At 41.7% G+C, this 27066-nt stretch overlaps 2 protein-coding genes across 8 annotated transcripts in view; one reads left to right on the top strand and one right to left on the bottom strand.

Annotated features, from left to right (window-relative positions):
- ryr3 (ryanodine receptor 3) overlaps positions 1-27066 on the top strand; it is a 91439-nt gene that overhangs the window by 34757 nt on the left and 29616 nt on the right. For all 3 annotated transcript variants that reach the window (XM_054761638.1, XM_054761636.1, XM_054761637.1), the window contains 42 exons: positions 596-731; positions 1708-1803; positions 2356-2474; positions 2918-3051; positions 3143-3384; positions 4046-4238; positions 4473-4689; positions 5149-5253; positions 5384-5487; positions 5864-5947; positions 6184-6343; positions 6435-6579; positions 7003-7208; positions 7776-7950; positions 8028-8236; positions 8514-8677; positions 8823-8871; positions 8964-9124; positions 10392-10554; positions 12026-12112; positions 12711-12937; positions 13412-13624; positions 13704-14304; positions 15256-15456; positions 17204-17306; positions 17453-17587; positions 18246-18519; positions 19540-19654; positions 19928-20060; positions 20223-20326; positions 20892-21027; positions 21552-21735; positions 22941-23043; positions 23149-23269; positions 23358-23527; positions 24008-24228; positions 24562-24652; positions 25300-25440; positions 26173-26336; positions 26498-26576; positions 26642-26731; positions 26832-26975. In XM_054761638.1, coding sequence (XP_054617613.1) covers positions 596-731; positions 1708-1803; positions 2356-2474; positions 2918-3051; positions 3143-3384; positions 4046-4238; positions 4473-4689; positions 5149-5253; positions 5384-5487; positions 5864-5947; positions 6184-6343; positions 6435-6579; positions 7003-7208; positions 7776-7950; positions 8028-8236; positions 8514-8677; positions 8823-8871; positions 8964-9124; positions 10392-10554; positions 12026-12112; positions 12711-12937; positions 13412-13624; positions 13704-14304; positions 15256-15456; positions 17204-17306; positions 17453-17587; positions 18246-18519; positions 19540-19654; positions 19928-20060; positions 20223-20326; positions 20892-21027; positions 21552-21735; positions 22941-23043; positions 23149-23269; positions 23358-23527; positions 24008-24228; positions 24562-24652; positions 25300-25440; positions 26173-26336; positions 26498-26576; positions 26642-26731; positions 26832-26975 — 6699 coding nt within the window. The remainder of the gene's footprint in view (positions 1-595; positions 732-1707; positions 1804-2355; positions 2475-2917; positions 3052-3142; positions 3385-4045; positions 4239-4472; positions 4690-5148; positions 5254-5383; positions 5488-5863; positions 5948-6183; positions 6344-6434; positions 6580-7002; positions 7209-7775; positions 7951-8027; positions 8237-8513; positions 8678-8822; positions 8872-8963; positions 9125-10391; positions 10555-12025; positions 12113-12710; positions 12938-13411; positions 13625-13703; positions 14305-15255; positions 15457-17203; positions 17307-17452; positions 17588-18245; positions 18520-19539; positions 19655-19927; positions 20061-20222; positions 20327-20891; positions 21028-21551; positions 21736-22940; positions 23044-23148; positions 23270-23357; positions 23528-24007; positions 24229-24561; positions 24653-25299; positions 25441-26172; positions 26337-26497; positions 26577-26641; positions 26732-26831; positions 26976-27066) is intronic.
- Positions 11914-27066, bottom strand: part of aven (apoptosis, caspase activation inhibitor) — a 74075-nt gene continuing 58922 nt past the window's right edge. The window contains exons 8-12 of one of the 5 annotated variants that reach the window (XR_008566936.1): positions 26847-26933; positions 22520-26652; positions 20904-21019; positions 15099-15160; positions 11915-14290 (exon numbers count right to left, since the gene is read on the bottom strand). The gene's annotated coding sequence lies outside the window, so the exon portion shown is untranslated. The other 4 variants (XR_008566933.1, XR_008566932.1, XR_008566935.1 and 1 more) reach the window with 4 other exon arrangements.

Here is a 27066-nt window from a genome sequence, read left to right on the forward strand (position 1 = left end):
ATTATGCAATCGATCGTGCAACATTAATGTCCCCTTGGTTGACTTCTATTGCAGGGACATAATCCCCGGTCACAACATTAGGCACACTTGCAGAATCTAATGACATTTTCCAAAGAGAAGAGCTGCATCATACATTCAGAAAAAATAAGGTGCAGTTTTGTTTGGCTGTATTTTAGTGACCCAAAATATTAGAAACGTCCCATGGTGCTCCACAGCCCTGCAAACTACAACCACGATAGCAAACATATTAATACTCCTCAGTGTCAAAAACTGAGCATTATGATGTTTGGAAAAGCAGAATGTGTGCTACAGCTCCTGTATTAGATCCCATTAAATTATGCAGGTATACCTAATGAACTGTCCAATGACTAAGGCCCAGCAGTTATTGGGTTCTTTAAATGAAGGACCATGCATGGTCTGTCCAAAGTGATAACAAGCTATATGATTTACATGATCACATAATAATGTACCTCTGTGCTACAGCTGCAATGTATTTTGGCTTCAAGACAAACATATTGGACACTAATTAAAGTATACTTGTAAAAAGTGATTATAGATTTCTCATGGTTGTGGTCATGCTTATTTTTTTTCTCAGGGCATGCTCACCCTGCTGTCAAAATGCATCGACCGGATGAACCTTTACGACAGTGCAGCCCACTTTGGGGAGATGGCGGGGGAGGAGGCAGGCGCAGCGTGGAAGGACATCCTCAACCTCCTCTATGAGCTCCTAGGTAAATGGACTCGAGTGATGGATCTCTCGGCGCCATCAGATGTCGACCCTTGCTCGACATGCATTATTCATCTTCCTCCGGCATGCACCCCCCCCCCTTCCTTCCCTTTTAACTTTTCACACACTCTTTTTTATTTTTTATATTGCCTTGCTTCACCTCCACTGCCCTCTTTCCCTCTCTACCTGGACAGAATGTCTGCCCTTCATTACATTTGGGTCGCATTATTCTTAGAGAGCACTGAGGATATTATGAAGCTTTCTGCTGCAATTTTGAGGAAATTCTAGTCCCTGACAAAATGCCAGGCATCGCAGGTGCTGACATTCGCTGCCTCTCATGGGGGTCTGCAATGAGTCATGAATGCTAACTGTGTAACCCTGAAAAGTTCTACTTTGGACAACTCTGTCTTGGCTAATTTGTTTTGCTGTCATCAACAGCTCCCCCTCAGCGCTCCTTGCATTCATCATCAACATGACCTCCACGTCTTGCACCTGCAGTCTACAAATAGCCTAAAACCTACGCAATTTTATTCACCCCCTGATTTTGAGCAACCATACTCTCAGGACTGACTTACAATATGCTAGACAATCTAAGCCATGCTTGTCCCGATTGTTTGACGCATGTGACGCCACCGCTGCCTACAAGCACAGTAAAAATGGCAAGAAAAAAGGAATTAACAATGGAAGAGAGACAGACCATCTTAACACTGAAAAATGTAGGTTTTTACTCCAAGGAAATTGGGAGCGTTCTAAAACTTTTGACTGGTAGTGTATTTGAAGCATTTTCAAAAATATAAGTAATTCTGTTATGAATTCAATTACATTACAGGGAAAGTAACTAGTAACTATAATTACTTTTAAAAACAAATTTGCCCAGTACTATTACAACCTTGGTTCTTTTGCTGCTGTGTGTGTGTTAAAGTTGTTGTATACAGGTATATCCTATGTTTCCTTATTTTGTATATTTTTGTGTTGTACAGCCGCACTAATTTGTGGCAACAGGAACAACTGCACCCAGTTTTCTCAGAACTTGGATTGGTTGGTCAGCAAACTGGAAAGACTTGAGTCATCATCAGGTATGCAACTACTCTTTTGTTGCTTTTAAAGTGCACATTTTGTGGAATTTGGCCCATCATACACAATCTTTATGCAAGACATGAACACGTATGCCTTTCTCTTTTCTGTGCGTTCTAGAGATGTAACAACGGCTAAAAAGATGCATCTAAGAATGCACGTAATGGGAAACACTTATTCCACCTGTAAAGCCTTCTGGGAAAAAAAACCTCCAAAAAGCGTCAACAACGCTCCAATTATCATGTGACGTACATATTAACCATGCTGCAGCGACGTTGTTGTTGTTGTTGTTATTAAAATTGTTACACTGATCAAACTACATTACTGGCCACACCACATGGGCTAGCTACTAGCAGGCCAGCAACTAGCTTCATCACACATTCACCTGCAGCATGTCACAACACACTCACAGTAGGTGTGCTCATGTCTCACATAAGGTTTGTGGATGATGGGCAAAATTCTCCCCCAAAAAGTGCAATTTTCCTTTAAGCTTAGATGATGGTGCTGCGATGCTGTTTATAGTCATTTCTTGCTCAAATGTCTTTTTATCGAAGGCATCCTGGAAGTTCTGCACTGTGTCTTGATTGAAAGTCCAGAAGCGTTGAACATCATCCAGAGAGGACACATTAAATCTATCATCTCTCTGTTATACAAACATGGACGCAACCACAAGGTACACACTGTCAAATGTTATTGATAATGACATCCGGACGCCAAGTTTATTGAGTTTCGAAGCACATGCCATGAAATTTGACCGTAAATCTTACAACTTGGTCTTTAATTCCCCATCTCTCGCGCTCTCTCTCTGCTGGGTGACAACTGCAAAAGTAAACCCAGATATTTTACCTTGAAAAACAATTTTTCATTGTATTGAACATTTAGGACAGCTGCGTGAGGCTCCATTTCTTTTCTTTTTTTTTTTTTAAATCTGAACTCTCTTTTTTTCCCTCTTAAATTCAGCTACATAACCTTCCTCTTGAGGACTCTTCAGACAAGATAGAACTTTACTACATTACATTTTAACATATTGGCTGTGGCTTTAAATCAAACTGTGGTTATCTACATGGCATGTTGTGACAGTCAGTAAAAGGGCAACATTTTGTCTCTCTCTGTCAGATTCTGGATGTACTGTGTTCCCTCTGCGTTTGTAATGGTGTGGCTGTGAGAGCCAATCAGAATCTGATCTGTGACAACCTGCTTCCCAAAAGGGACCTGCTGCTTCAGACCCAACTGGTCAATGACGTTCAGAGGTATGATGAAATTGCATTTGCATTACTGGTAGTATTATTGGAGTACAGTATTGTATTTTTTAATCTGCTTCCAATCTGTTTTCACCCCCAGCATGAGGCCTAATATCTTCCTGGGAGTGGCTGAAGGCTCGGCACAGTATAAAAAGTGGTATTTTGAGCTTGTGATCGATCAGGTGGACCACTTTGTAACCGGCGAGCCGACCCACCTGAGGGTAGGCTGGGCTAACACAAAAGGCTACGCCCCGTATCCCGGCGGAGGAGAGGGATGGGGTGGCAACGGCGTTGGGGATGATCTCTATTCTTACAGCTTTGACGGACTTCACCTCTGGTCAGGTGGGCTTTTTTTTTTCTACCACTGGATGCTCCGATTTAACAAAGATGCATATATTTGTATTTTTGTTTAGAATCCGGAAAGTGGTCTAAATGGTTATACAATAAGTATAGGAGAGCAGAAGGAAACGTGTACTACCGTAGAACCCACCATATAGTAATTTTATCTGTTATTTTCGAGATCTAATTCAGACAATTTGGTTTTTTTAATTATGTCAAAATTAATCCGCCTACCTATCATTTCGAGCCTGTTTATGCAAATCTGGCAAGAAGTAAAACACAAATAAACATCCCCAGATGAAATCATAACCTCCTTGGAAAATATAATAACCAATAAAAAAAAAATAGGATGATCTGGTTTTTATTCGAGGTATCATTTTCATCATTAAATATATTCATGCTCCATACTAGGAGTATTTGCAACGACCATAACAATCCAAGTGCTTCTGTTTTTCTTGAAAGGAAAAACTGAGAACCCTTTTCTTGTTCCTTGTTGTCAAGGGCAATGTTAAATCTCCACTGTGAGAATCCTCAATCTCAAGGGACCCATCACTCTTGCTCAAGAGCATTTCGCCTTCCCTTCTCGTTACCTTTCAGTCTGGCCTACATTCACAGTGACTGTCCATTTATCCTCCACTGTCTGTGCCTACCTCTTGTTGTCCAGGTCGCATCCCCAGAGCTGTGGCCTCCATCAACCAGCACCTGCTGACTTCGGATGACGTAGTGAGCTGCTGTCTGGATCTGGGCTCCCCCAGCATGTCCTTCAGGATCAACGGGCAGCCCGTTCAGGGCATGTTTGAGGACTTCAACACGGATGGATTCTTCTTCCCCGTTGTCAGCTTCTCTGCCGGTGTCAAGTAAGTAAAAGTGGAAAGTTGCAAAGAGAAAGCAAAGTGGTTAAAGTCTGTCTGTCTCCATTGGGGCGTGGTTACGTAATGGCGGATGTGTTGAGCGCTGTTTGCTTAAGTTGTGCTGAGCTTGAAAATTGCAGGTCCCGAACAGTTAGCGGAGACAAAAAGCCACAGTGAAGGGAGTCTTAAAATTTCTTGCGTAATGTCATGGCAGTGTTATGTAACCCCTCTCTTCATCAGAGTGCGCTTCCTGTTGGGTGGACGTCATGGAGATTTCAAGTTCCTGCCCCCCGCGGGTTACTCTCCGTGCTACGAGGCGCTGCTGCCGAAGGAGAAGATGTACGTGGAGCCTGTGAAGGAGTACAAAAGGGATCATGAAGGCGTCCGAGACCTGTTGGGAATGACCCAGTTCCTCTCCCAGGCCTCCTTCATACCCACCCCTGTTGACACCAGCCAGGTCAGGGGACTTCTATGCTTTTAAGGCATTCCATCCCATGGGTGCTTGTTCAAGCTCTGAAAAATATTTGATGTAGAAGGATAAATAAATAGCTATATTTTTTAACAATATTAAAATATACTAACATTATATTGGTATACTATTAGTATCAACAATTATATAGCTTACAGTAACTAGTTATATGCAAAAATGTCGCAACGTTAAAGAACTCTTTAAAAAATTCCTGGATCCAGACGGCTATCCGGATGACCCCCAAAATGTAATCTTTCCTTCCATATCCCATTTCTGACAATTCCTGAAAATGTCACCAAAATCCATTCAGAACTTTTGAAGTTATTTTGAACACAAACGGACAAACAATGCCGGCAAAAACATAACCTCCTTGGCAGAGGTAAAAATGTCAACCAATTGTTAGTTTATCTTCCTGCTGACCAATCTGTTGTTCTTCTATCTCTGAAGATTGTTCTTCCACCTCACATGGACAACATCGGGGACAAGCTGGCAGAAAACATCCATGAACTGTGGGGGATGAACAAGATTGAGCTGGGATGGACCTACGGCAAGGTACACCTACTGTGCTGTCCGACTGTCACATTTGATACACAAATAAAGCAGAACAGTCGAATAGTACCTATACGTAACAGTCATTCATGGTTCTGTCCCCCAATATGGCATTCTTATGCCTTGTTTTCAGGTTCGGGATGACAACAAGAGGCAACACCCATGCCTTGTCGATTTTACCAAGCTGCCTGAAACGGAAAGGAACTACAACCTGCAGATGTCAAGTGAAACACTTAAGTACGGAACTTCGTCCCATAAATGCTTCTCTTTGCCGAATGCTGTGCAAGAGCCGATTTAAGCGTAGATAAAAGCAATGCTTGTAATGACTTGCATCTCCTTAGTTAATCCCAGTATTGATGACAAAGAAATCTTGGCTCTCAAGCTTATCTGAGCCGAGTGCTGGCTCCGCTCACACTACAACATTTGGTTTGGCTCAATAAAGTGACCTCATGTGGGTGTGCTTACAAAAATAGTCAGCTACCTCCTAATGGGCCATCGAAGGTCACATCCAAAACTATCGGCTGTGCATTCTCATGACGTGTAGATGAGATTAGAAGGTGAAGGTGAATGTATGTGTAATGTTTTTTTAAATTACCTACTCTGTTCTTCCCAGGACCCTAATGGCTCTTGGCTGCCATGTCGCCCAGGTCAATATTCATGCAGAGGACGATCTGAAAAAAATCAAACTTCCCAAAGAGTATGTTCTGTGTGCAACTTCAAAATCCTGTCTATGATACACTGACTTGTGATAAGGGTTTATGGAATATTATCTCTGCTATGCAAACCCCTATTTATTGCTCGGTAATAGTGATGGGACTAGCCAGGACACCTCTAGTGTAAAACTAAAACATGATGTAGTGTCTATTATGTCTAGTTTAGGGAATTACTTTATTTCTAAAATTCTGTATTTTAATAAGGATGTTTTGTCTGCAGCTACATGATGTCCAATGGATATAAGCCTGCACCTTTGGACCTTTCTGATGTAAAACTGACTGCAGGTCAGGAGGTTCTAGTTGATAAACTGGCAGAGAATGCACACAATGTGTGGGCCAAAGACAGAATTAAACAAGGATGGACCTATGGAATCCAGCAGGTAGTCTCCCCACCCAACAGACAAGAATAGTTAAGAACATATGTTCTTCTGTATGACACTTCCAATTTTTTTCCTTTTTTGTTTGTGCCAGGATTTAAAGAGCAGACGTAATCCTCGCCTTGTGCCATATGCTTTACTGGATGAGCGCACTAAGAAGTCCAATAGGGACAGTCTGAGAGAGGCCATCAGGACAATGGTTGGCTATGGATATGACATTGACCCTCCAGACCAAGAGGGTAAGAGACGTAATCTTCCTGATCCTGCTAGTTCATTGCAAGTCCCTTTTGTGAAGCTTTATCCACATAACGAGGGCTTAAAACTGCAATAATAACATTTTGCAACATGCATGTCAAAGCAATAAAGGGTGCTGTAACCCCAGCAGACTGAAAGCGAGACGCCACAGCCAGAGAAAGATTTAAAAAAAAAAAAAACAAATGTGGCAAATGTGTGTTCTCTTGGTTGTGGCAAATGGAACATTTATTTTCAAAATTTTACATTTCTTCTTTGATCAGCTTGAGGATGTTGTCTCAAATGTGTATGTAGGTATCATAATAGTAAACTAGTATTCATTTCATTATCAATATTGGCATACAGTGAGTCTGAAAATGCAATCTAAAAAGTGGAGGGTTTTTTTTTATTTTTTGAATGATTTCTCCCAGTTGTCCATGTGGCGGATGATCAGAGCATTGAGACTCTCAGATTCTTCCGTGTGGAGCAAACATATGCAGTGAAAACAGGAAAGTGGTACTTTGAGTTTGAGGCTCTGAGTGGAGGCGATATGAGGGTTGGCTGGGCGAGGCCTGGCTGCAGACCTGATGTGGAGCTGGGAACAGACGACCAGGCCTTCATCTTCGATGGATACAGGGTAAACCACATATTCAGCCACAACCGTGAACTTTGACATAAGCACAACTGTCATCCCAATGACTTTATGGTCCATTAATGAAGTTTAGATCATCTTTAACTCATTCAATACCAAAGACGTATTTATACGTTTTCATAAACCCGCCCAATCCCAACAACGTATTTATGCGTCTTTTACATTCTTTTGCGGTCGAGGTAAAAAGAGGTGATGAGGCAACTCCTCACTAAAGCATTTCACTTCAGAGCAAGTTTAAGCCATAAAAATGGACACAAGGTGGCAGAAATGCATTTGGGAAAAGCTCGGCAGTGATCATGTGAACGGTAAAACCACACATGAGAGGAAGGAGGAAGTGAGAGAGCGTGGTAGGTTTGGTAGGTTCTATGTTTATATAGCCATACAGCACAATATTCTGTGTGCCTTGAAAGGTCAGTCAAAATCGCCTAAAATGGACGGTAATTAAAGGATTGTCTTTTGAAAAATGGCTGGGATTGAATGAGTTAAAGAGCAAATTAATTCCAACTCCCATTACATGCTACTTGCTACAAAACAAAATATTTTTTTCTCAAGGGTCGACGCATACACGCAGGAAGCCGCTACTTTGGACATCCTTGGAAAAAAGGAGACGTAGTGGGATGCATGATCAACTTAGAGGACAAATCGATCATTTTTACATTGAATGGTGAGCTCTTGATAACCAACAAAGGATCTGAGCTTTGCTTCACTGACTTTGAGACAGAAGACGGTAAGGGCTACATACTTATATATAATTTATATTTGTGTGTAATACTAACTGGTAAACCAACCCTACTTTCCCGCCAGGTTTTATCCCTGTGTGTAGCGTGGGCATGTCTCAGATTGGACGAATGAACCTTGGGAAAGATGCTGGCACGTTCAAGTACTACACCATGTGTGGTCTTCAGGAAGGCTTCGAGCCCTTTGCTGTCAACATGAAACGAGAGATCGCCATGTGGTTCAGCAAACGCTTGCCTACATTTGTCAATGTACCCCAGGATCACAGGAACATTGAGGTAATATTATACAGTATATGCACATATATGTGCTGCCTGTTGGCTTTTTATGGAGTTGTCAATTTGCACCTGCCATTTTTAATTTAGTGTGTATCTATGGCAATTTTTCTCCATTCTTTTGTGTGACGGACCTGAGATAACCCTGTTGGCTCACCTAATGTGTTAATGGGCTTTAGGTCTGTGTTCTTCCACATCATTCTCATCCAATCTTGGCTTTTTGAACCTTGCACGGTATCTCTGTATTAGGGTTTGATTTCCTAATTCGAACTATCCTCAGGTGACAAGGATCGACGGGACAGTGGACAGCCCTCCATGCCTCAAAGTCACCCACAAGACATTCGGCACCCAGAACAGCAACACTGACATGATCTACTGTCGACTGAGCATGCCCGTGGAGTTATACTCTGCGGACATGTTGCTTGAGGAATCATTTAAACTCAGGTCAGACAGTTTTTTTCCTGTACTGCTACTGCAGTTGAAGCAATCACTTTTCTTGTGACAATGCCAGATTGATAGATGTGATCACTTACTCTTCATTTGTGCTGCTTTGCTCAGTCGACCCGCTTAATTAGTTTACTCTCTGCAGCCATCCTCCAAAAGAAGATGGAGCTGTGGATTATGGAAGCATCACAACTGTAAATCAAATCTATATTAGCTATAAAAAGTAGTAATACAAAGACTTGCTCTGTGTTCTGTAAATTTAATCTGTACTATGTGTTCTCAACAGTACTACCACTCTGTCCGAGTGTTTGCCGGGCAGGACCCTGCGTCCGTGTGGGTGGGCTGGGTCTCGCCAGACTATCATTATTATTGCAAGAACTTCAACCTCAACAAGACCAGAACAGTCACGGTCACACTTGGAGATGAGAGGGGGCGAGTCCATGAAAGGCAAGTATTTAGCATATAACATATTGAGTTTTAATCTATACACTAAGGCAGGGGTGTCCACAGTGTGGCCCAGAAGCCACTTATGGCTCGCAGCTGGTTTTTATTGACCCTTGGCACATTCTAAAAATAGAATTTAACAAGAAAACTTAAAAAAAGCAAAAACAAAAAAACAGCAAAAACTGAAAAAATATTATTTTACCAGAATAAAGTCAAACTATTAACAAACAAAACAAAATAAAGTTATAATTTTCGGACAATTAGGTTGGGGCAAAAACAACAATGGGGGGGGGGGGGGGGGGAGGAAAGGACGAAGGTCATGCTAAGAATAGACTTTTTCACCTATTTCGCAAAGCTGATGTGCAGGTTTGTTGTTACCGTATCTACATGTTGCTTTACAGCAGGGGTCACCGTTTTTTCTTGCGAGAGCTACTTTTAGAAAATGAAAATGGCCATGAGCTACTCATTTTTGTAGAAATGATTTTCATACCTTATTTCAACCCAAACAAATCAAATATGCTTGTTTTAACAAAACATTCACAAAATGCTGGTGTCCACAACTCACATTTTATGTTTCAGAATACATTTCTTTCTAGTGTTCTCACATTATTAACTGAAAACCTGAATGAAAAGCAGGCCTGCAGGCGCCTCATGTGGTCGTGGGGGGCTACCTGGTGCCCGCGGGCACTGTGTTGGTGACCCCTGGTTTACAGAATATTCAAGTGGCCCTTGTGTCCTTTCATTTTTCAGCATGTGGCCCTCGGTAGAAAAGGTTTGGACACCCACAGCACGAAGAACTTTTTATTACAATTGTGGGATAGTGCTGTTAATCAATGGGAATGTGAAGGAATTTATTGCAAGAATTAGGAAAGTGTTTCAGAGGACCATTAAAAGTATAGGTAATTATATTCCCATTGTTATAAAGACACTTATCTATTATTGACCTAATCATTCGTTATTATTACTATGAAAGCAATCGCTGGATGTACAGTAGTTTCACCCTGACATAACAGCTTTGAAATAATTTGGATGGTTCATAATAGTTATGACATTGCCATGGCAACCCTGGATAACCTACTCCAGTGGTCAATGATATTGTTTCCTAATTGCAACATTATGGTCCATTGGATCCAGAACATTCTAGATCTGAATTAAAAAGAGCTGTGTGTAATCCAAGATCATAAACTTTCACTGATTGAGTTCCCATGTGGCAAATTTTGAAGCTCCTTCCGCGTTCTCTCATGCCTCCCTCTCTTATTATTGACGTTAGTGTCCAGAGAAGTAACTGCTATCTGGTGTGTGGAGCGGACGCAGTCAGCTCTTCTTCATCCAGCCGCCCCAGCTCTGACGTGGAGATCGGCTGCCTGATTGACTTGGCCACTGGCCTTGTCACCTTTACCGCCAATGGCAAGGAGTTGTCCACCACATATCAGGTAAACTGGACTGGAGCACATGTGCGGAAGATGCAGATAGGCTTGTTTATTCATGGTACTTATCTGTACAGTACATGGTGAGTTTGGAGTGGTGTGCGTTCACGGAAGGTTTCTGCTACATCGCAATATAAATGTTGCTCTTTAATACAGTTAAAAAGCCAGCATTTCGAGAAATGCTCCAAACGTTTGACAGACAGTACGAATTATCTGTGAGAAAATACATGTTACAAATGTCAATTCAACAACTTTACAGAGCGAAAGATGACCTATTAAATGAAATATTGCATTATTATGATATATTACTATTATTATTATTATATACAGGTATTATCATAATATTTGTGGTTTATTTGGTCTCAACAAATGTTGACAATATTGTTTAGCGTGGATTTTGTAGGACAATAATCATTTAAAAATGCACCTGCATTAAATATTTTTTATTTGTACTTTTCTTAAAATGAATATTAATGTTAAAATCTTGTCTCGTTCCCGTGGACCCAATCTTGTGTATCATCTCATCTTGTGAGCTGGGTGCCTCGTGGCATACACACTGTGCTGTATTATTGATAAAATACGGTACAGCTGTACAAAAATGGCACTGACAGTTCTCAGCTCCACCTCCCTCTTTTATTCAAAATATTTTAGTGATGCTGTGTAAAGCTTGATGGTTCGTAGACCTATTTGTATTCAACAAACACATTCACACACTTTATCTTGCATTAAAATAAACACATTTGCCCTGCAATAAATTACTCCTGCAGAACCGTTCTGCAGCTGAATCCCATTGTGCTTTCAGCAGAACAAGTCTGCTCAATAACGCTCTCCTTAACCTCATTCAGCTTTTTAACCTGCCAAGAAACTGCAGACATTGTCTTGATGCATTGGGAATGTTATATTGCCGACAGTATCTTCAGGGAAACATGAATTCCTACATGTACTGTGACATTCTGAAACCCCTCTGTTCAGAAAATGGAAATTTTCCAACATAACTACCTCTAACAACTGACTGGCTGAGGTTTTACTTCTATCTCTGTAGTTATAGCCAAGTTTCATTTCTATAGCATTGTCCCTTGAAGATATAGTACAATTGTTACTGAACGTAAGGATTATACTCACTTTTGTGGGAGGTTTTATGTTGAAATGGAAATCCCATTGGGGGCGGCATGGCTTAGGTGGTAGAGTGGTCATCTCCCAACCTGAACGTTGCAGGTTCGGGTGATTGTGTCAAAGTGTCCTTGGGCAAGATGCTGAAGCCCCAGTTGCTCCTAATGCTGCGTCATCAGTAGGTAAATGTGCTAGCAGTGTCAAAGCGCTTTGAGTGCCTGGGAGGTGGAAAAGCACGGAAAAGTGAAAGACCATTTACCATTATGGAAATCAGATGTAAGGCATGCTGTTACATACCAGGCCATAAGAGTTGAGTAGCTGATCTGTTGCAGTTGACTTCACTAAAGGCATTTTTGCTTCTTTCCAGGTGGAGCCAAATACCAAGCTGTTCCCTGCTGTGTTTGTACGGCCCACCAGTGCAAACCTCTTTCAGTTTGAATTTGTCAAGCTAAAGGTTTGTATCCGACATGCAGTAGTTTAATAACTCCTTCAATCCCAGCCATTTTTCAAAAGACACCATAGAAAATAATGTAAATGGTTTAATTTGTTCCAGATTAAAACTGTCACCATCACAACATTTATTGAATGTTTTAAATAACATTTGAACACGTTCATACATATGTAAAATTAAGTTAACCATTGATAAGAAGACGTCATTCACCATGCTTTTAAATGATTTTTAACTGTTATACATGTGTAAAAACAAATTATTGACTCAACCATAACTTCGATGATGCCATGGCAAACATGTAGGTGCATGTGCTTGGGACGTAGGCCGCTGACATTATGGTGAACATTCCGTTGTTTGTCTTTTATCATTCAACTCAGTCGTTTTGGTTATGTTGTACTGAACAGCCAAAACAGAGATGTGTATAGTTCCTCCTCTTTGCCATCAATGGCACCCTTCTGTAGGGACATCAAAGAAAAAGCAAAATACTAAGACCATATACTGTATATTGACATCTTGCATGAAAAAGTGCTTATTAAAGTGAGATATTACAATAACAAAAACACAACCTGTGTATTGTATTCCCTTGTGCCTCTGCTCCCAGGATGCCATGCCACTCTCCTCTGCCATATTTAAGAGTGAGCATAGGAACCCAGTGCCTCAGTGCCCGCCACGGCTGGACATTCAGACAATCGTGTCAGTGCTGTGGAGCCGCGTGCCCAACACCTTCCTCAGTGTGGAGACGGCGCGGGTCAGCGAGAGACACGGCTGGGTGGTGCAGTGCCTGGAGCCACTGCAGATGATGGCAGTGCATATACCAGAAGAAAACAGGTGCGGAAAACACAACGCAGGAAAAAGTTTGCCATTCTTGTCCATTTCTATCATGCTTCAAATTTTCAGGGATTGTTTCTCTGTGCGGAAGCAGAAAATGGCTGCAGTTTTTTGTGAAAAAAGTCAGACTGAGTAATTATTAAGGCTGTCAAATGATTAAAAATTGTAATCAAATTGATCAGTTTTCAAATTAATTATGATGAATCACCATTTGCTACTATGTGTGAAATATACCCATTTTTCAGTGTTTTATGAACAGAAAGATAAATGACAGGACAGGAGTATATACATTCTTATGTATTAACAGCTCCAAATTAACTGAAAATTTAAATCAAGCTTAAAGATACCACACGCCTGAAAATCTACATGCCTAACACCAGTCTCTTTAATAGTAACAGAACATTTGAATCACACTCTAACTAATCATACTTGTCCACCTGATTTCTTTCCTCCTCTCTGTTCTGCTTCTTTCAGATGTTTGGACATCCTCGAGTTGTCGGAGCATGAAGACTTAAGGAAGTTCCACTACCACACTCTCAAGCTGTACTGTGCCCTCTGTGCCCTTGGCAACACTCGCGTGGCCCACGCCCTCTGCAGCCACTTGGACCAATCTCAGCTTCTCTACACCATCGACAATCAGTACCTCTCTGGCATGCTGAGGGAAGGCTTCTACAATGTCCTAATCAGGTTTGTTAGTCGACAAGCTTATTGTGCAGCACTGCCACGCATTGAATGGCTGCACAGTGATTGTGACTTTCGCTTTCAGCATTCATCTGGAAACGGCAAAGGAGGCTCGCCTAATGATGAACAATGAGTTCATCATTCCCGTGACAGACGAGACGCGCTCCATCAGGCTCTTTCCCGATGAGTCCAAGAAGCACTCGCTGCCTGGCGTAGGTCTGAGCACCTCCCTGAAGCCTCGGGTTAACTTCTCTCCTGCCTGTATCATCGGCACCAAGCGTCAGCAGTATCTTCACAGTCCCCAGATACCCCTGGGCATCCTAAAGGAGAAGGCCATCAGCATGATTGCTGAGGCCGTGCAGGGTGGTGGTATCCATATAAGAGACCCAGTAGGAGGAAGCGTGGAGTACCAGTTTGTCCCCATCCTCAAGCTAATAGGAACACTGTTGATCATGGGGGTGCTAAACAGCGAGGAGGTGAGACTGATTCTTCTCCTGATTGATCCCAACGTGTTTGGGGAGGCCGAGGAGGCGCAGGGGAATGAGGTGGCCGTCGCTGGAGATAAAGAAGATTTGAGCAAGAATGAGGAGAAGTCTGTGGAGGCAGGAGAAGATGAGACGAAGGAGAGCAAGCCGGTGGTCAGGGGTCTTCTGGAGAAGTCTTTGCCCGAGTCTGTCAAACGGCAGGTGAGGCAATGTAAACCTACATTCACGCACATTAGTCTATAGATAGTTAGTTTGTATTCCATCAAGACGCTGTCCATAGTGATCTAAAAGGTCTAGTCCTTCTCAAACTCTGCTACGAGTATCACTGGTGGTACACGGGTTCCATGTAGAGGTACTCAGGAACACCAGATGCATTTTAAAAAAAATTAAAATTATATTCGAGACATATACGGTACATATGCAATATGCATAAATACAAATTTATTATCAAAAGTTTGCTTAACTAACAGGCGGGTGGTGCATTTGGCACCTGATCCTTCAATGGGCCAGCCAGAATTTTTTTCGCCAGACACCGTGGAAGCCAGTATCAAAAACCAAAACAATAATGGTAGTAAATATGTGCCATAGCGGGGTGTCGAACAAGGGTCACCTGTGAAGAGAGAGTTGTGAGCAATGTGCCATGCAGGAGTTTAGAGTAAGAGTAGTAAGTAGAGTAAGTAAGATGACCTTGACCGTCGTGTGACACACTATTGATGATAATATAAGTCCCCCTATTTTGGGATACATAGTTATAAATACGCCTGACCTACATTACTGCTACTACCTTCTAGTTAGTGGCTAATTTCCACCGGTGATCGGCAGTACACCGCAGCTTGTAAAGTGGGCACTCCACCAAATGTGACAAGCGTAAATACAATGGCTTGTTGATTAAAGGTTCAGACAACTCTAAACATCTACACGACACCATCATCTAATATTTATCTAATAATATGGCAAAAATATTAAATCCTTTTAAGTAAAATACTTTTACTCACCAGAGATGTCAATTTTCTACTCCTCCGTCAGCCATTGTTGCCTTAACTTATTGTGTTGAACACTGGATTGGAACACATGATTTCCAAGGAGTCAGTCATATGAACGAGTTTAGAATTGTTTAGCTATTCAAATTCTTAAATGCCTTTCTTTTGTCAGATGTGCGAGCTGCTGCATTACTTCTGCGACTGTGAGCTGAAACACCGCATCGAGACCATCGTGTCCTTCTCCGACAACTTTGTCTCCAAGCTGCAATACAACCAGAAGTTCCGCTACAACGAGCTCATGCAGGCGCTCAATATGTCCGCCGCTGTGACAGCCAAGAAGACTAAAGAGTTCCGCTCACCGCCTCAGGAGCAGGTACAACACAAAAGTATAGGCAGCTAATTTACATCAACATAAATGGAGATAGTGGACACATTGAAATCAAGGAACTTCACTAGACTCCCTAAACTTTATTTGTATTCCCAAAGAATATATTGGACTTGTAAGGCTAAATTGAATTCAGTCAGTTGACTGAAAGCCTGGACTCCTGCATTAGAAAACTAACTGCCCCCCAAATGTTATAAATTCACAGTGTAGACCATCCATTCATTTTCTATACCGCTTATCCTCACAATGCTGGTAGACTGCAGCCTATCCCAGCTGACTTTGGGCGAGAGGCGGGGTACACCCTGGACTGGTCATCAGCCAATCACAGGGCACATATAGACAAACAACCATTCACACTCACATTGATACCTATGGACAATTTAGAGTCGCCAATTACGGTAACCTGCCACGCATGTTTTTTTTGGAATGTGGGAGGAAGCCGGAGAAAACCCACGCACGCACGGGGAGAACACTCCACACAGAGATGCGCAACGGAGATTCAAGCTCAGATCTTTCAGATTTCCTGAAAGTGTGGCCAACATGCTAACCACTCGGCCAGTCGGCCCAGTGCAGACCAGAATTACTAATTATAGGAACACAGAGGAACTGTCCAGACGCATTATTGGTTTGTGATGTCCTCGCCTGTCTGGTGTGATGTATAAAATACTTTTCAGACGGTGACCATTACTTTCAACACAACAGGATGGAGGAAGAGAAGTGTTAAACTTCACACACTGGTCCTGGCATTACATGTTTTGCATTCATACAGGTGCCGTCCCACCTGTGGGGTTTAATAACAGCACCAACATGTGGTGCGTTTAGCACCAAAAGAATAGCACGGCCATTACAAGGGTCTGTATTTAGCAAAATCTTCAACCTTTTCTGTGTTGCCATTCAGAAGTAGCTTACACAACCCTAATTCTTTCACATGACTGTTTATTTGCAAAATTGTGGCCACAGTATGATTTGCTTTTGCCTTTCTAGAGACCAATAGTGAACAAATGTGAGAGCTAACTGCAAGATTACAGCTGTTGCCCCACATTTATCCACCCAAACGGTCGTTAAAGGCAACAATAAGGGAACCGAAAAAGCCAATGCAGTTAAATAAGTAGCTCATAAATAGTGAATAACCCTCAAGTGCAAATATTCTCCTATGTAATGGTGGCTATATATAAAATACCCCTTCAGTGTCTATGTACAATTATGGTTCAAGCCTTGACAAGATTTTAAAATTATTAAGTCCACTATCCACTATGCAGTTGGATAGTGACAATATTTACTTCATGCGCCAATCACCTTGTTCATTTTCATTCAAAGTGGCTTCTACTATATGATCTGAATGACACTTTAAGTGTTTATTCGCCTCACTGATTTGTACTCAGTGACTTGCAACACCGTTTAACAAGCATCTCCCTCATTGGGAAGAAAACAAAATCATTATTCTTACCACATAGTAGTCTACAAGTTCTGTTGTTTCTAAAACAACTTGCACTTTCTGTGACGTTCCAACACATTGTCAATTAGCCCGAGCTGACACTGATTCCTGAAAAACAAGTTCAGTCAGCAGCAAGTGTATGCTGTCGGCATTGCAGTTTCTTCAGATGTTTGTTAAATGCCACCAATGCTGTTTGCATGGTAATCCTCAGTAGAGAAAAATATAGTAGTAGCTTTCTTGTTCACAGCATGTGTTGTTATACTTTTCTTTTCCATAACTCCGTTTCTCGGTTTCCTGCAGATCAACATCCTGTTGAACTTCACTGCAGGTGATGACTGCCCCTGTCCTGAGGAGCTCCAGGAAGAACTCAATGGCTTCCATGAAGAACTGCAACTGCACTGTGGTGGGTCCATCGACACAGACAGCTTTGGCGTCCCCACTGATTGAAGATAGGAAAATGATTCATTTCCAACAGGGTTACACTTACTGTAACCTCAGTGTCGATGCGCCACATACGGTACGTATGTAAATGTAGTCTCTCCTTTGCAGGAATCCCTGTGGAGGAGGACGAGGAAGAGCAGGACACTTCGATTAAAGGTCGTCTCCTGGCCTTGCTGTACAAGATCAAGGGTCCGCCCCAGAAGACAGAGGAGGAACCCACAGAGAAAGAGCAGGCTGCCCCCAGTGAGTCACTCTTTAATTTTGTGCTCAAATGGCAGGCAGATAGAGACCTTTTGGATTAAGTGAGTTTAAAATAATGATGGATGGCATCAAGGAAAGAAGGATGCTGCTACTTTGACAGCTTCAGTTTGAGTCCCTGTGCCGAGAGCAATTTCAACGTTCTGCTTCATAGAAAAGAAGACTAATGGACGTCCTTTGTACGACACTTGGCTATAAATTTTAATGCCAGACTCCCACTCTGCACTGAATGATTGAACAGTGTCAAAAGTGGGACAAAGGTGTCATTCGGAATGTCTCCAATGACATATTTTAGTTACTTACATATTTTTAAAAATCTTATATTGAAGAGTGCTTGTGTTAATCAAATTGCTCGTCTATTAATACCGCATCAATCAAAGCACAAAATGAATCACTGCAAATTCATCATTCATATAATTTACTTATCTCTTTGTCTCCTGTGAACTGAATATCTTGGATTTAGAAATGTGGTTCCTTGCCAGGACCAACACTTTAAAAAGAAATTGTAATGTATTGCAATAACATTGACATTGCATGGAAAAAAAGTAAAATAAAAGCCATTTCCTTGACCTTGGGATAAAAAGCAAGTCGCAAAGCGCATTAAAAATAAAATATTCAGTACAGTTCTCCTTTACCTCCACAGCTAACCTGAAGGAACTCATCTCCCAGACTATAAGCAGCTGGGCCCAGGAGGCCCACATCCAGGATCCCGAGCTGGTCCGAGTGATGTTCAGCCTGCTCAGGAGGCAGTATGATGGTATTGGGGAACTGCTCCGGGCAATGAAGAAGTCTTACACCATCAGTGCTGCATCCGTGCAGGATGCTATCAACCTGCTGGCCTCACTGGGTCAGATCAGGTCTCTGCTGTCAGTGCGCATGGGCAAGGAAGAGGAGAAGCTCATGATTGATGGGCTGGGGTAGGATGGTTTGTTTCAAGATTCTTTGCAGAATATTGAGTGAAACTTGGGAGGGACTAACATTTTTGCAGCAGATTCTTAAAAACAGCAGATCACTGTTTCAGCCTACAAGCTACTTTTAAAATGACCAAGTCTACAGTCTCCTACAGTAAACATAGAATATGTATATTTAGTACATATATGTGTATTTATGTACATTGTACATGTATTTCGGGGCGCACACACTTTTTCAGCATGCAAGTTAGAAGTCAAAATGATGCATCTCTTACTATAAAACAGGAAAACTATGTACTGTACAGTGTTCCCTCGTTTATCGCGGGGGATAGGTTCCCAAAATAGCCTGCAATAAGTTAAATCCGCAAAGTAGCCAACTATATTTTTGTACAATTATATATGTTTTAAGGACTTAGGAGACCGAGTGGGGGGTAAGTCGCTGTTATTGGACTACAATGCTGATGAGGATGTCATACAACTTCATGTCAAAAAATCTGAACTATCACTTTAAACGCAGCAGAGCTCCCTGTCATGTAGACAGTCCTTGACTCTCATTTTTGCAGTAGGTTCTCAAAAAACAGAAGATTTTTGTTGAGTGTTGTTGCAGTAGGTCCTTAAACACAGTGGTCCTGTCATATACAAGACCTTTGACTAGCATTTTTCAAGTAGGTCCTTAAAAAACAGCAGAACCAGCCCATTCTGGCTTGTGTTTTTGTAGCAGGTCCTTTAAAACGGCAGAGTGGTCCTGTCATAAAGAGGATCTTGAACTGGTATTCGGAACAGCAGAAAATCTCTTTGATATATAACATAGTGCTTTGATATACAGTACTGTATATAATATGATATGATTTGGTGAAGTAAAAGGTTTAAGATATGACAGAGCCTTGTTTTGACCTTATAAGAATATAATAGTGAAACAAGAAGTCCGGTCCTTAGCGTTGTGAAAATGTGATCTGCGGAACAATTGATTTGCCCTGTTGTACAACATACACTGACCTTCACAAATAATCTGTTTTGTGTCTTTAGGGACATTATGAACAATAAGGTTTTCTACCAACATCCAAACCTCATGAGAGTGTTGGGCATGCATGAGACAGTAATGCAGGTCATGGTCAACGTGCTCGGCGGAGACAAGTCACAGGTTGGTTTGTATCTAACTAACACAAATGTGCTAGTTTTGCCATTTCTTAAATATTATATAGGTACTCCGGTTTTCTCCCACATCCCAAAAACATGCATGTTACATTCATTGGAGACTTGAAATTGTCCATTGGTGTTTGTCTGGTCCACTCCAGGGTGCACCCCTCTTTACTAAGCTGGGGTAGGCTCTAGTCCAGTTCCAGTATCTGTACTTTGGTCCCGATTGAAATCTTAACGTTGAAACTAATGCTATATATTTGCTGTTTATCCACAGGAAATTGCCTTCCCCAAGATGGTTGCGAGCTGTTGTCGTTTTTTGTGCTATTTCTGTCGAATAAGTCGCCAGAACCAAAAAGCCATGTTTGACCACCTGAGCTACCTGCTAGAGAATAGCAGTGTTGGTCTGGGTATGTAGTGATGAATGGATCAATCCGAATGAATGAATGAATGAATAGAAAACATGCAAGTTGTTAGATTGAAAGGTTGATTGATAAGTTAGTTTTTAAACCTGTGTTCTCAGCTTTTGCTCTGCATAAAAAAGGAGTGAAAGGATGTTTTGTGTGTTGTAGCCTCTGAAGCAATGCGGGGCTCCACTCCGCTGGATGTTGCCGCATCATCAGTGATGGATAACAACGGCCTCGCTCTGGCCTTGGAGGAGCCGGATCTAGAAAAGGTTGGTTTCCGCTGCACTAAAAATTCAACATCTGAACAGTAAGGAAAAAAACTACACTCACTATTAGGCCAATGCAATAAATGCCAATACAAAGAAAAAAACGTGCCTTTGCATGTATTTAGATTTGTTGATGCTGTCAGTTGTTAATGCAGTTTTCAGTTTCTTCATTGTGATTGTGAAAAAGATGAGATGAAAAAGAGAGGAGATAAGAGAATGAGATGAAGGATGGAGGGCATAAGAGAAGGAGATGATGGATGGGCTACACAAAAAAATGATTTTTGACATGACACAAATATGCAATTTCTACATAATGGTGATGTACTACTGTCATATTACAATGAAGCATCGCAGCAGGCTGATCACGAAGGAGATGAATCGTGAGTAAGCAAACAGAGGCCTTGTACCACCCATGCTTTCCCAGAGAAAAATGAAGTATGACTTTGTACTACAAGATGAAGCTTACTCAGCAAATCCATCAAACTAACAGTCAGCGAAAGTCACAAAGACAGAGTACACCATTACAGTACCTTGGAGTGAAACTGTGTGCGTGTGCGTGCGTGTGCAGGTGGTGACATACCTAGCAGGATGTGGTCTTCAGAGTTGTGCCATGCTGGTGGCTAAAGGTTACCCAGACCTGGGCTGGAACCCCATAGAGGGAGAGCGCTACCTGTCCTTCTTGAGGTTTGCGGTCTTCTGCAACGGTAAGCAGATGCCAAAGTTAATATTTACAGGAACCACACAGCAATACTTCTAAGCAGATGTACTGCTGGTGTCACATGCTATATATCTGCACAAGAAGTTATGCATGTTTCTGATGTACACTTGCGTTACGACTTTTACCAATTCAAGTTACCAATTCAAGTTTGCATAACTTTGGCCCATTCTAAGGTGTTTCTAGGCTATCTTGAAAGACCAAAAAAATGCTGCAATTGGAAACATTTACACTGGAACCTCTAAGGTCGAACATAAACCGTTCAAGGACGCTGATTGACCTACGATTTGTAGAATCTATTTTTCCTATAGGAAATAGCAATACATTCCGCGGTCAACTACAAAGATGTTAAAATAAATGGTGTACTCACTCTGCACTTTGATTATTTATTGCTATCTTAGCCATGTTGTACTGAGCAGCCAGGACATAGATGTCTACTTTTTGATGTCTCAATAAGCTCCATTTCCAGTTCTGTGGTTATCATCACACTTTTCCTCAATGCTGTCTTTGCAGGTGAGAGTGTGGAGGAGAACGCCAATGTGGTGGTGAAGCTGCTCATCCGACGTCCGGAGTGTTTCGGCCCCGCCCTGAGGGGAGAGGGTGGGCAGGGTCTGCTGGCGGCCATGAAGGAGGCCATCAAGATCTCTGAGGATCCTGCTCTGGACCTGCCCAAACCCTTCGCTGCCATCACGACTGGGTTGGAATCGGTTTCTTTTTCAGTAACTTCTCTCTTTGTAGCAATCTAATGTGTGTTCAGATGATTATGCCAGTTGATGGCTCAGCTGGGCTGGTTTTGCATTCAGTTAAATCTAGTGTGTTTGTGAAGCAACATTATACTTATTACACTTCTGTATGATGCAAAAGCAGAACATTTTGACATTACAGATAAGATGTTTACTTCTGATAGATGCAAACATTAAGCATCACTTTTCTAACTGTACTATTTATTTGATTTAACAGGAGTTCAACACACTCTGGGCTTACTTTATTCACAATGACAATGCTTTGTCCTGGCCAATAATTCATCTGACATTTTTTTTATAGTCCATTCTCATCCTTCCTCAAGAATATATGAATATGCAAATATTTTTTCCCTAAAACATTGAGTTATTGATGCAAGATATGCCGCTTCGCTTCCGCTGCAGGTTTACATTGGACACCGTCTTTTGAAGGTGGCATTGATACTCCAGTCCTACATTCAAAGTTTATTGTGGTTGTAGTGTGCAGTAGCGTAGAACTGCACTATTTAGCTTAATGGTATTGGCAGAAAACGGTTGTACCTCAGGTTTTGTTACTTCGCTCCAAAAGTTTGACAAACTAAAATGTACAAAAACCGAGGCAATTTTTCCCTTGGGAAGAAAATCTAATTCCAGGCACCCAAAAATATGAACAAAAATTAATTTTTTTAGAGAATAATTATGGTTTTACACACAGAAAACAATGCAAAATTTAAATAAATGACTACTGAAATTGATAAATACCTTTTATTGAAAACAGTTGCTGGCGAAGACGGGGAGGAGGGATGGGAACGCCATCTTCATACTTTGCGATGAGTTATTTCTTGAATTCAACAGTGTTTCTCACCTTCTTTATTAAATCAAAACACGCAACTCTTTCTTTGGCCCCATGGCGGGTTATTTAGCAATCGCACGGATAGCCAGTCACCAACACATAGGTTGCTTTGTTTGGGCACTCGATTCTGTGGAATGATACAAACAGACTAGTTTGTTAAGCGCAATATTGTATGAAAACCCAGACAGTGTACGAAAAAACAGGCTAAATTTGGGCTAAACCGCAGTTTGACTGTATTAGAAAATACATCAATTCAAATGATATTATGCATTGCTCCGTTTGTTTCCATGGTTTCCAACTAGTAATGATTATTTTCTGTGTGTACTTCAGATCTTGTGATGAAGAGGAGGAAGTAATCCACATGGGCAACGCCATCATGTCCTTCTACTCTGCCCTCATTGACCTGCTGGGTCGATGTGCACCTGAGATGCATGTGAGGCTTTATAATGAAAGTCGGAGCAGGAAAAGGCTCATAAAAACAACCATAATAGTCACACACACTGGATTTTGGATTTGAAGGCTTTTGTTTCTTTGGTAGCTCATCAACGCTGGTAAAGGTGAGGCGCTTCGTATACGAGCAATTCTACGCTCTCTGGTTCCCACCACAGACCTGGTTGGCGTCATCAGCATCCCGCTCAAAAAACCTGTAGTTAATAAAGGTGTGTGGGGCGTGCAGAGAAAATTACACTAAATATGTGGTTATGAATGTGTTATGAAATAAACAGTCAATATGTGCTTAATCTACAGAGGGTACAGTGACAGAACCCGACATGTCAGCCTGTTTTTGTCCGGACCACAAGGCCCCCATGGTGCTCTTCCTGGACAGAGTGTACGGCATCGAGGACCAGAGCTTCCTACTCCAGCTGTTAGAAGTTGGCTTCCTGCCCGACCTCCAAGCTGCTGCATCCTTAGACACGGTGAGTAAGAAGAAAAATGTTAGGCGAATCTCCACATCGTCACCAAATGTGCACGTGAGACCTGTACCAAATATTCTACTTTTACAATATCATAATACTGCACTGATTCATATTGGGAGGTGTTTTTAATATTTGATGACCTTATTTAGCAACATTTTGTTCAATTAAAAATTGAGCATGATTTGTTTTGATTGTGTCGGTGTACCTAATGAAATGTCTTTCCAAAAAAGAAAAGAAAAGAAATGTCTTTCCCAAGTTTTCATTAGGCATAAAGTCTTGGTTAAATTAGATTTTTTTCCTCATTCATATTCAGCTTGTCTCCTTGCCCGTTAACGATGCTCCGCAGTCTCATCAGGAGAAAATTGAGATTTTCAAACTCCACTGCCCTTGACTTTACATTTTGCATGATTGACATCACCAACACTGAACCTTCACTCGTCTTGACTCTTTATCTCCTGTGTATTACCATCTGTGCCACAGGAGGTTCTGAGCACCTCTGAGACGGCGTTGGCCATGAACAGGTACATCGGTGCAGCTCTGCTGCCTCTGCTGACCCGCTGCGCCGCCTTATTTGCGAGCACGGAGCACCACGCACAGCTGATCGACGCCACGCTTCAAACCATCTACCGGCTGTCCAAAGGACGTTCCCTCACCAAAGCCCAGAGAGATGTGATTCAGGAGTGTCTGCTGGCTATCTGCAAGTAAGCTGGAGGAGGAAGTTTGGTGCACATCTTCATTATGCTTCTTTTCTCGCATTGCACATACTTCTTTACACTTTGGCACAGCAGCAATATATCAGATAGTCTGCCATATCGTAGAAGTGGCCATAGATCACCATATGTATCTCACTTGGCATCATCTGAATTTTCATATGCATTTCAATCCAGAAGTAGATGTAGACAACATTAGCGTTGATTGCACTTAAATCAACCCTTCCCCTCCTTGGGTTCCATAATTCAACCAAGCCTGGAGACTGTTCTTTTCATCCTGCTGTCTAGATTTTAAATTCACATATATTTGAATTTGCTTTATAGGCATCTGCGGCCTTCCATGATGCAACAGCTGCTCAGACGCTTGGTGTTTGATGTCCCCATGCTCACCGAATACTGTAAGATACCTCTGCGGGTAAGAAGACATTTCTTCATGATATTCCAATTCAAATCAATTATTTTGATATCACTTGAATGCTGCTGAAAAAGGAGGGGGGAGGGTCTTCTTTGTAGCGTTAATATTTTATAGTGGATGTAAAAAGCATTATTTTATTTCTCATTAATAGCATGAGCAAGTGTGTCTACACTTTGGACTGGTAAACTACTACTCTATATTTGGACAGGTCACCAAAAAAGCTTTTAAAAAATGATGGATGCAGTGTTTGTGAATGTTCTTATTCGTCCAGGTCTTTGTATCCTCAGGGCATTGAATCCATTGCAACTGGACTGTTCAGGTTGTCTTCGATGTTGTTTCACCTGTCATCCGAGCAGGCTTTATCAGTTCATGCTCAGTGACTAGGTGGGACAACACTAGTCTCACTAGGTAGGACAGCCTTAGTCTGAGGAGTTGGTGCAGGATACAAAGTATTTATTTAAAGTATTTACACGTAAACCTCCCCCCTCTGTTCTCAACTTTGACGTAGATGGGCTCCCTCACTCCTCTTTCAAACCATTTGTCTGATAGAAGCAATATAATTAATAATACAGTTTTACGTGATTTATTTTAAATATATGTGTTTTTTTTTGTTTTTTTTTACATTTTATTATATGTTCAACCTGTAGCTACTTACCAACCACTATGAGCAAAACTGGAAGTACTACTGCCTTCCGTCTGGGATGGGCAGCTTTGGCATAGCTTCAGAAGAGGAGCTCCTCCTGACCAAGAAACTCTTCTGGGGAATCTTTGACTCCCTCTCTCAAAAGGTACCGTCGAGGCATCATTTTGAAAGCTCATTGATTAGTAGGGGTGTCACGAGACACTCCGTTCACAAGACGAGATGATACATGGGATTGGGTGTACGACAATGAGATGGAATGAGATTTTAACATTACTTTGCCTCCACCCACTGAGACAAAGAGACTGTATGATTGACAAAAGGGCTCACTGCGTTCATGATCTATATACATGCTTTCACCATATTAGAAAACTCCCCAACGACGGCAGAAAAAGTTGCTAGATTTGTCGCTAGTCGCTTTTGAGAAAATATGTCTTCAAGGGGGGGTTGGAATGTTGCCAGATCTAGAAACAAAATCGCCAAGTCGGCAACACTGTTCCTGCATGTTTGGAGGCGAGAGACGAGGAAAACAGACACGCATGCACGTGACAATATACTGAGGCCAGCAAAATTGTCATCTCATTTTCATTTATTGTGTGATTCATTTATCATCGTCCCGGGCTCATGCTCATTTCGCAACAAGAAATCTTATCGCATTTTAATCACACAAGATCTTGTGACACCTCTAACAATTTTCACCTCTCAAATGTCGGTTTTGGGTCTGCAAAATCAGAGCAAGTGAGGAAAGTTCAGTGAACTAGCAACGTGTGATGCTGCTGAAACAAATTAATCATTTAAAAGTCTGTGACAGCCCAACGCTACCCTCTGCTCTGACCTGTATATGCCTCGTACAACAGTTGTGTGTCCTCTTTTCTTGTAGAAGTATGATGCTGACCTGTTCAAAATGGCCAACTCATGCCTTTGCGCCATTGCTGGAGCCTTGCCTCCTGACTTTGTGGATGCCAGTTTGGGAGCAACACTGGAGAACCATGCTTCCATTGACGCACAGGGGAACTTTGACCCCAAACCAATAAACACTGCCAAGTAAGCGCTTGGAAGTCCGTCACAAATATAAAACAGAGTGTCATTTATATGACTATTAAAACCAATAGGCCAATAAAGCATTTAGTGAACATCCAGCTTACAGTGTTTACAAGATACAAATTTCATCATAATCAAATAATATAAAACTCCCTATTTTGCAGTATCTCCCTACCTGAAAAACTTGAGTACATTGCCAACAAATATGCAGAGCATTCCCATGAGAAGTGGTCATCGGAGAAGGTTTGTGTAGCATTTGTGATGAGTAGTAGAGATGCATGACCGTGAAGACGTACTGGCTGCTCTAGGTGTCAGCAGGCTGGAAACATGGAGAAAGTATGGACGAACACGGCAAAAAACATCCGCTCCTCAAGCCTTACAAAGCTCTTAGCGAGAAGGTACGTGCACATTCAAACAAAGAACACACCTTCTTACATGCAGTACAGCAGCGGTCAGTCATGAATGCAAGTCATCTAAAAGGTGGCTTGTTTGTGGTAGGAGAAAGAAACATACCGGTGGCCGGTGAGGGAGTCGTTGAAGAGCATGCTGGCTATGGGCTGGAACATTGAGAGGACCAAGGACGGAGAAGCCATGTTCCAACTGCGGGAGAATGAAAAACAGCGAAAGATCTCTGAGATTCAGGTCAAGTCTGAATAGGGAATTCCGATTCCCTATTATTATTATATGATGTTTGTTAAAAATGTGTGTTTTTTTTTTTTTTACACTTATGTTT

Source organism: Dunckerocampus dactyliophorus, chromosome 19, assembly GCF_027744805.1.
Source record: "Dunckerocampus dactyliophorus isolate RoL2022-P2 chromosome 19, RoL_Ddac_1.1, whole genome shotgun sequence".
NCBI classification, from domain to species: Eukaryota; Metazoa; Chordata; class Actinopteri; order Syngnathiformes; family Syngnathidae; genus Dunckerocampus; species Dunckerocampus dactyliophorus.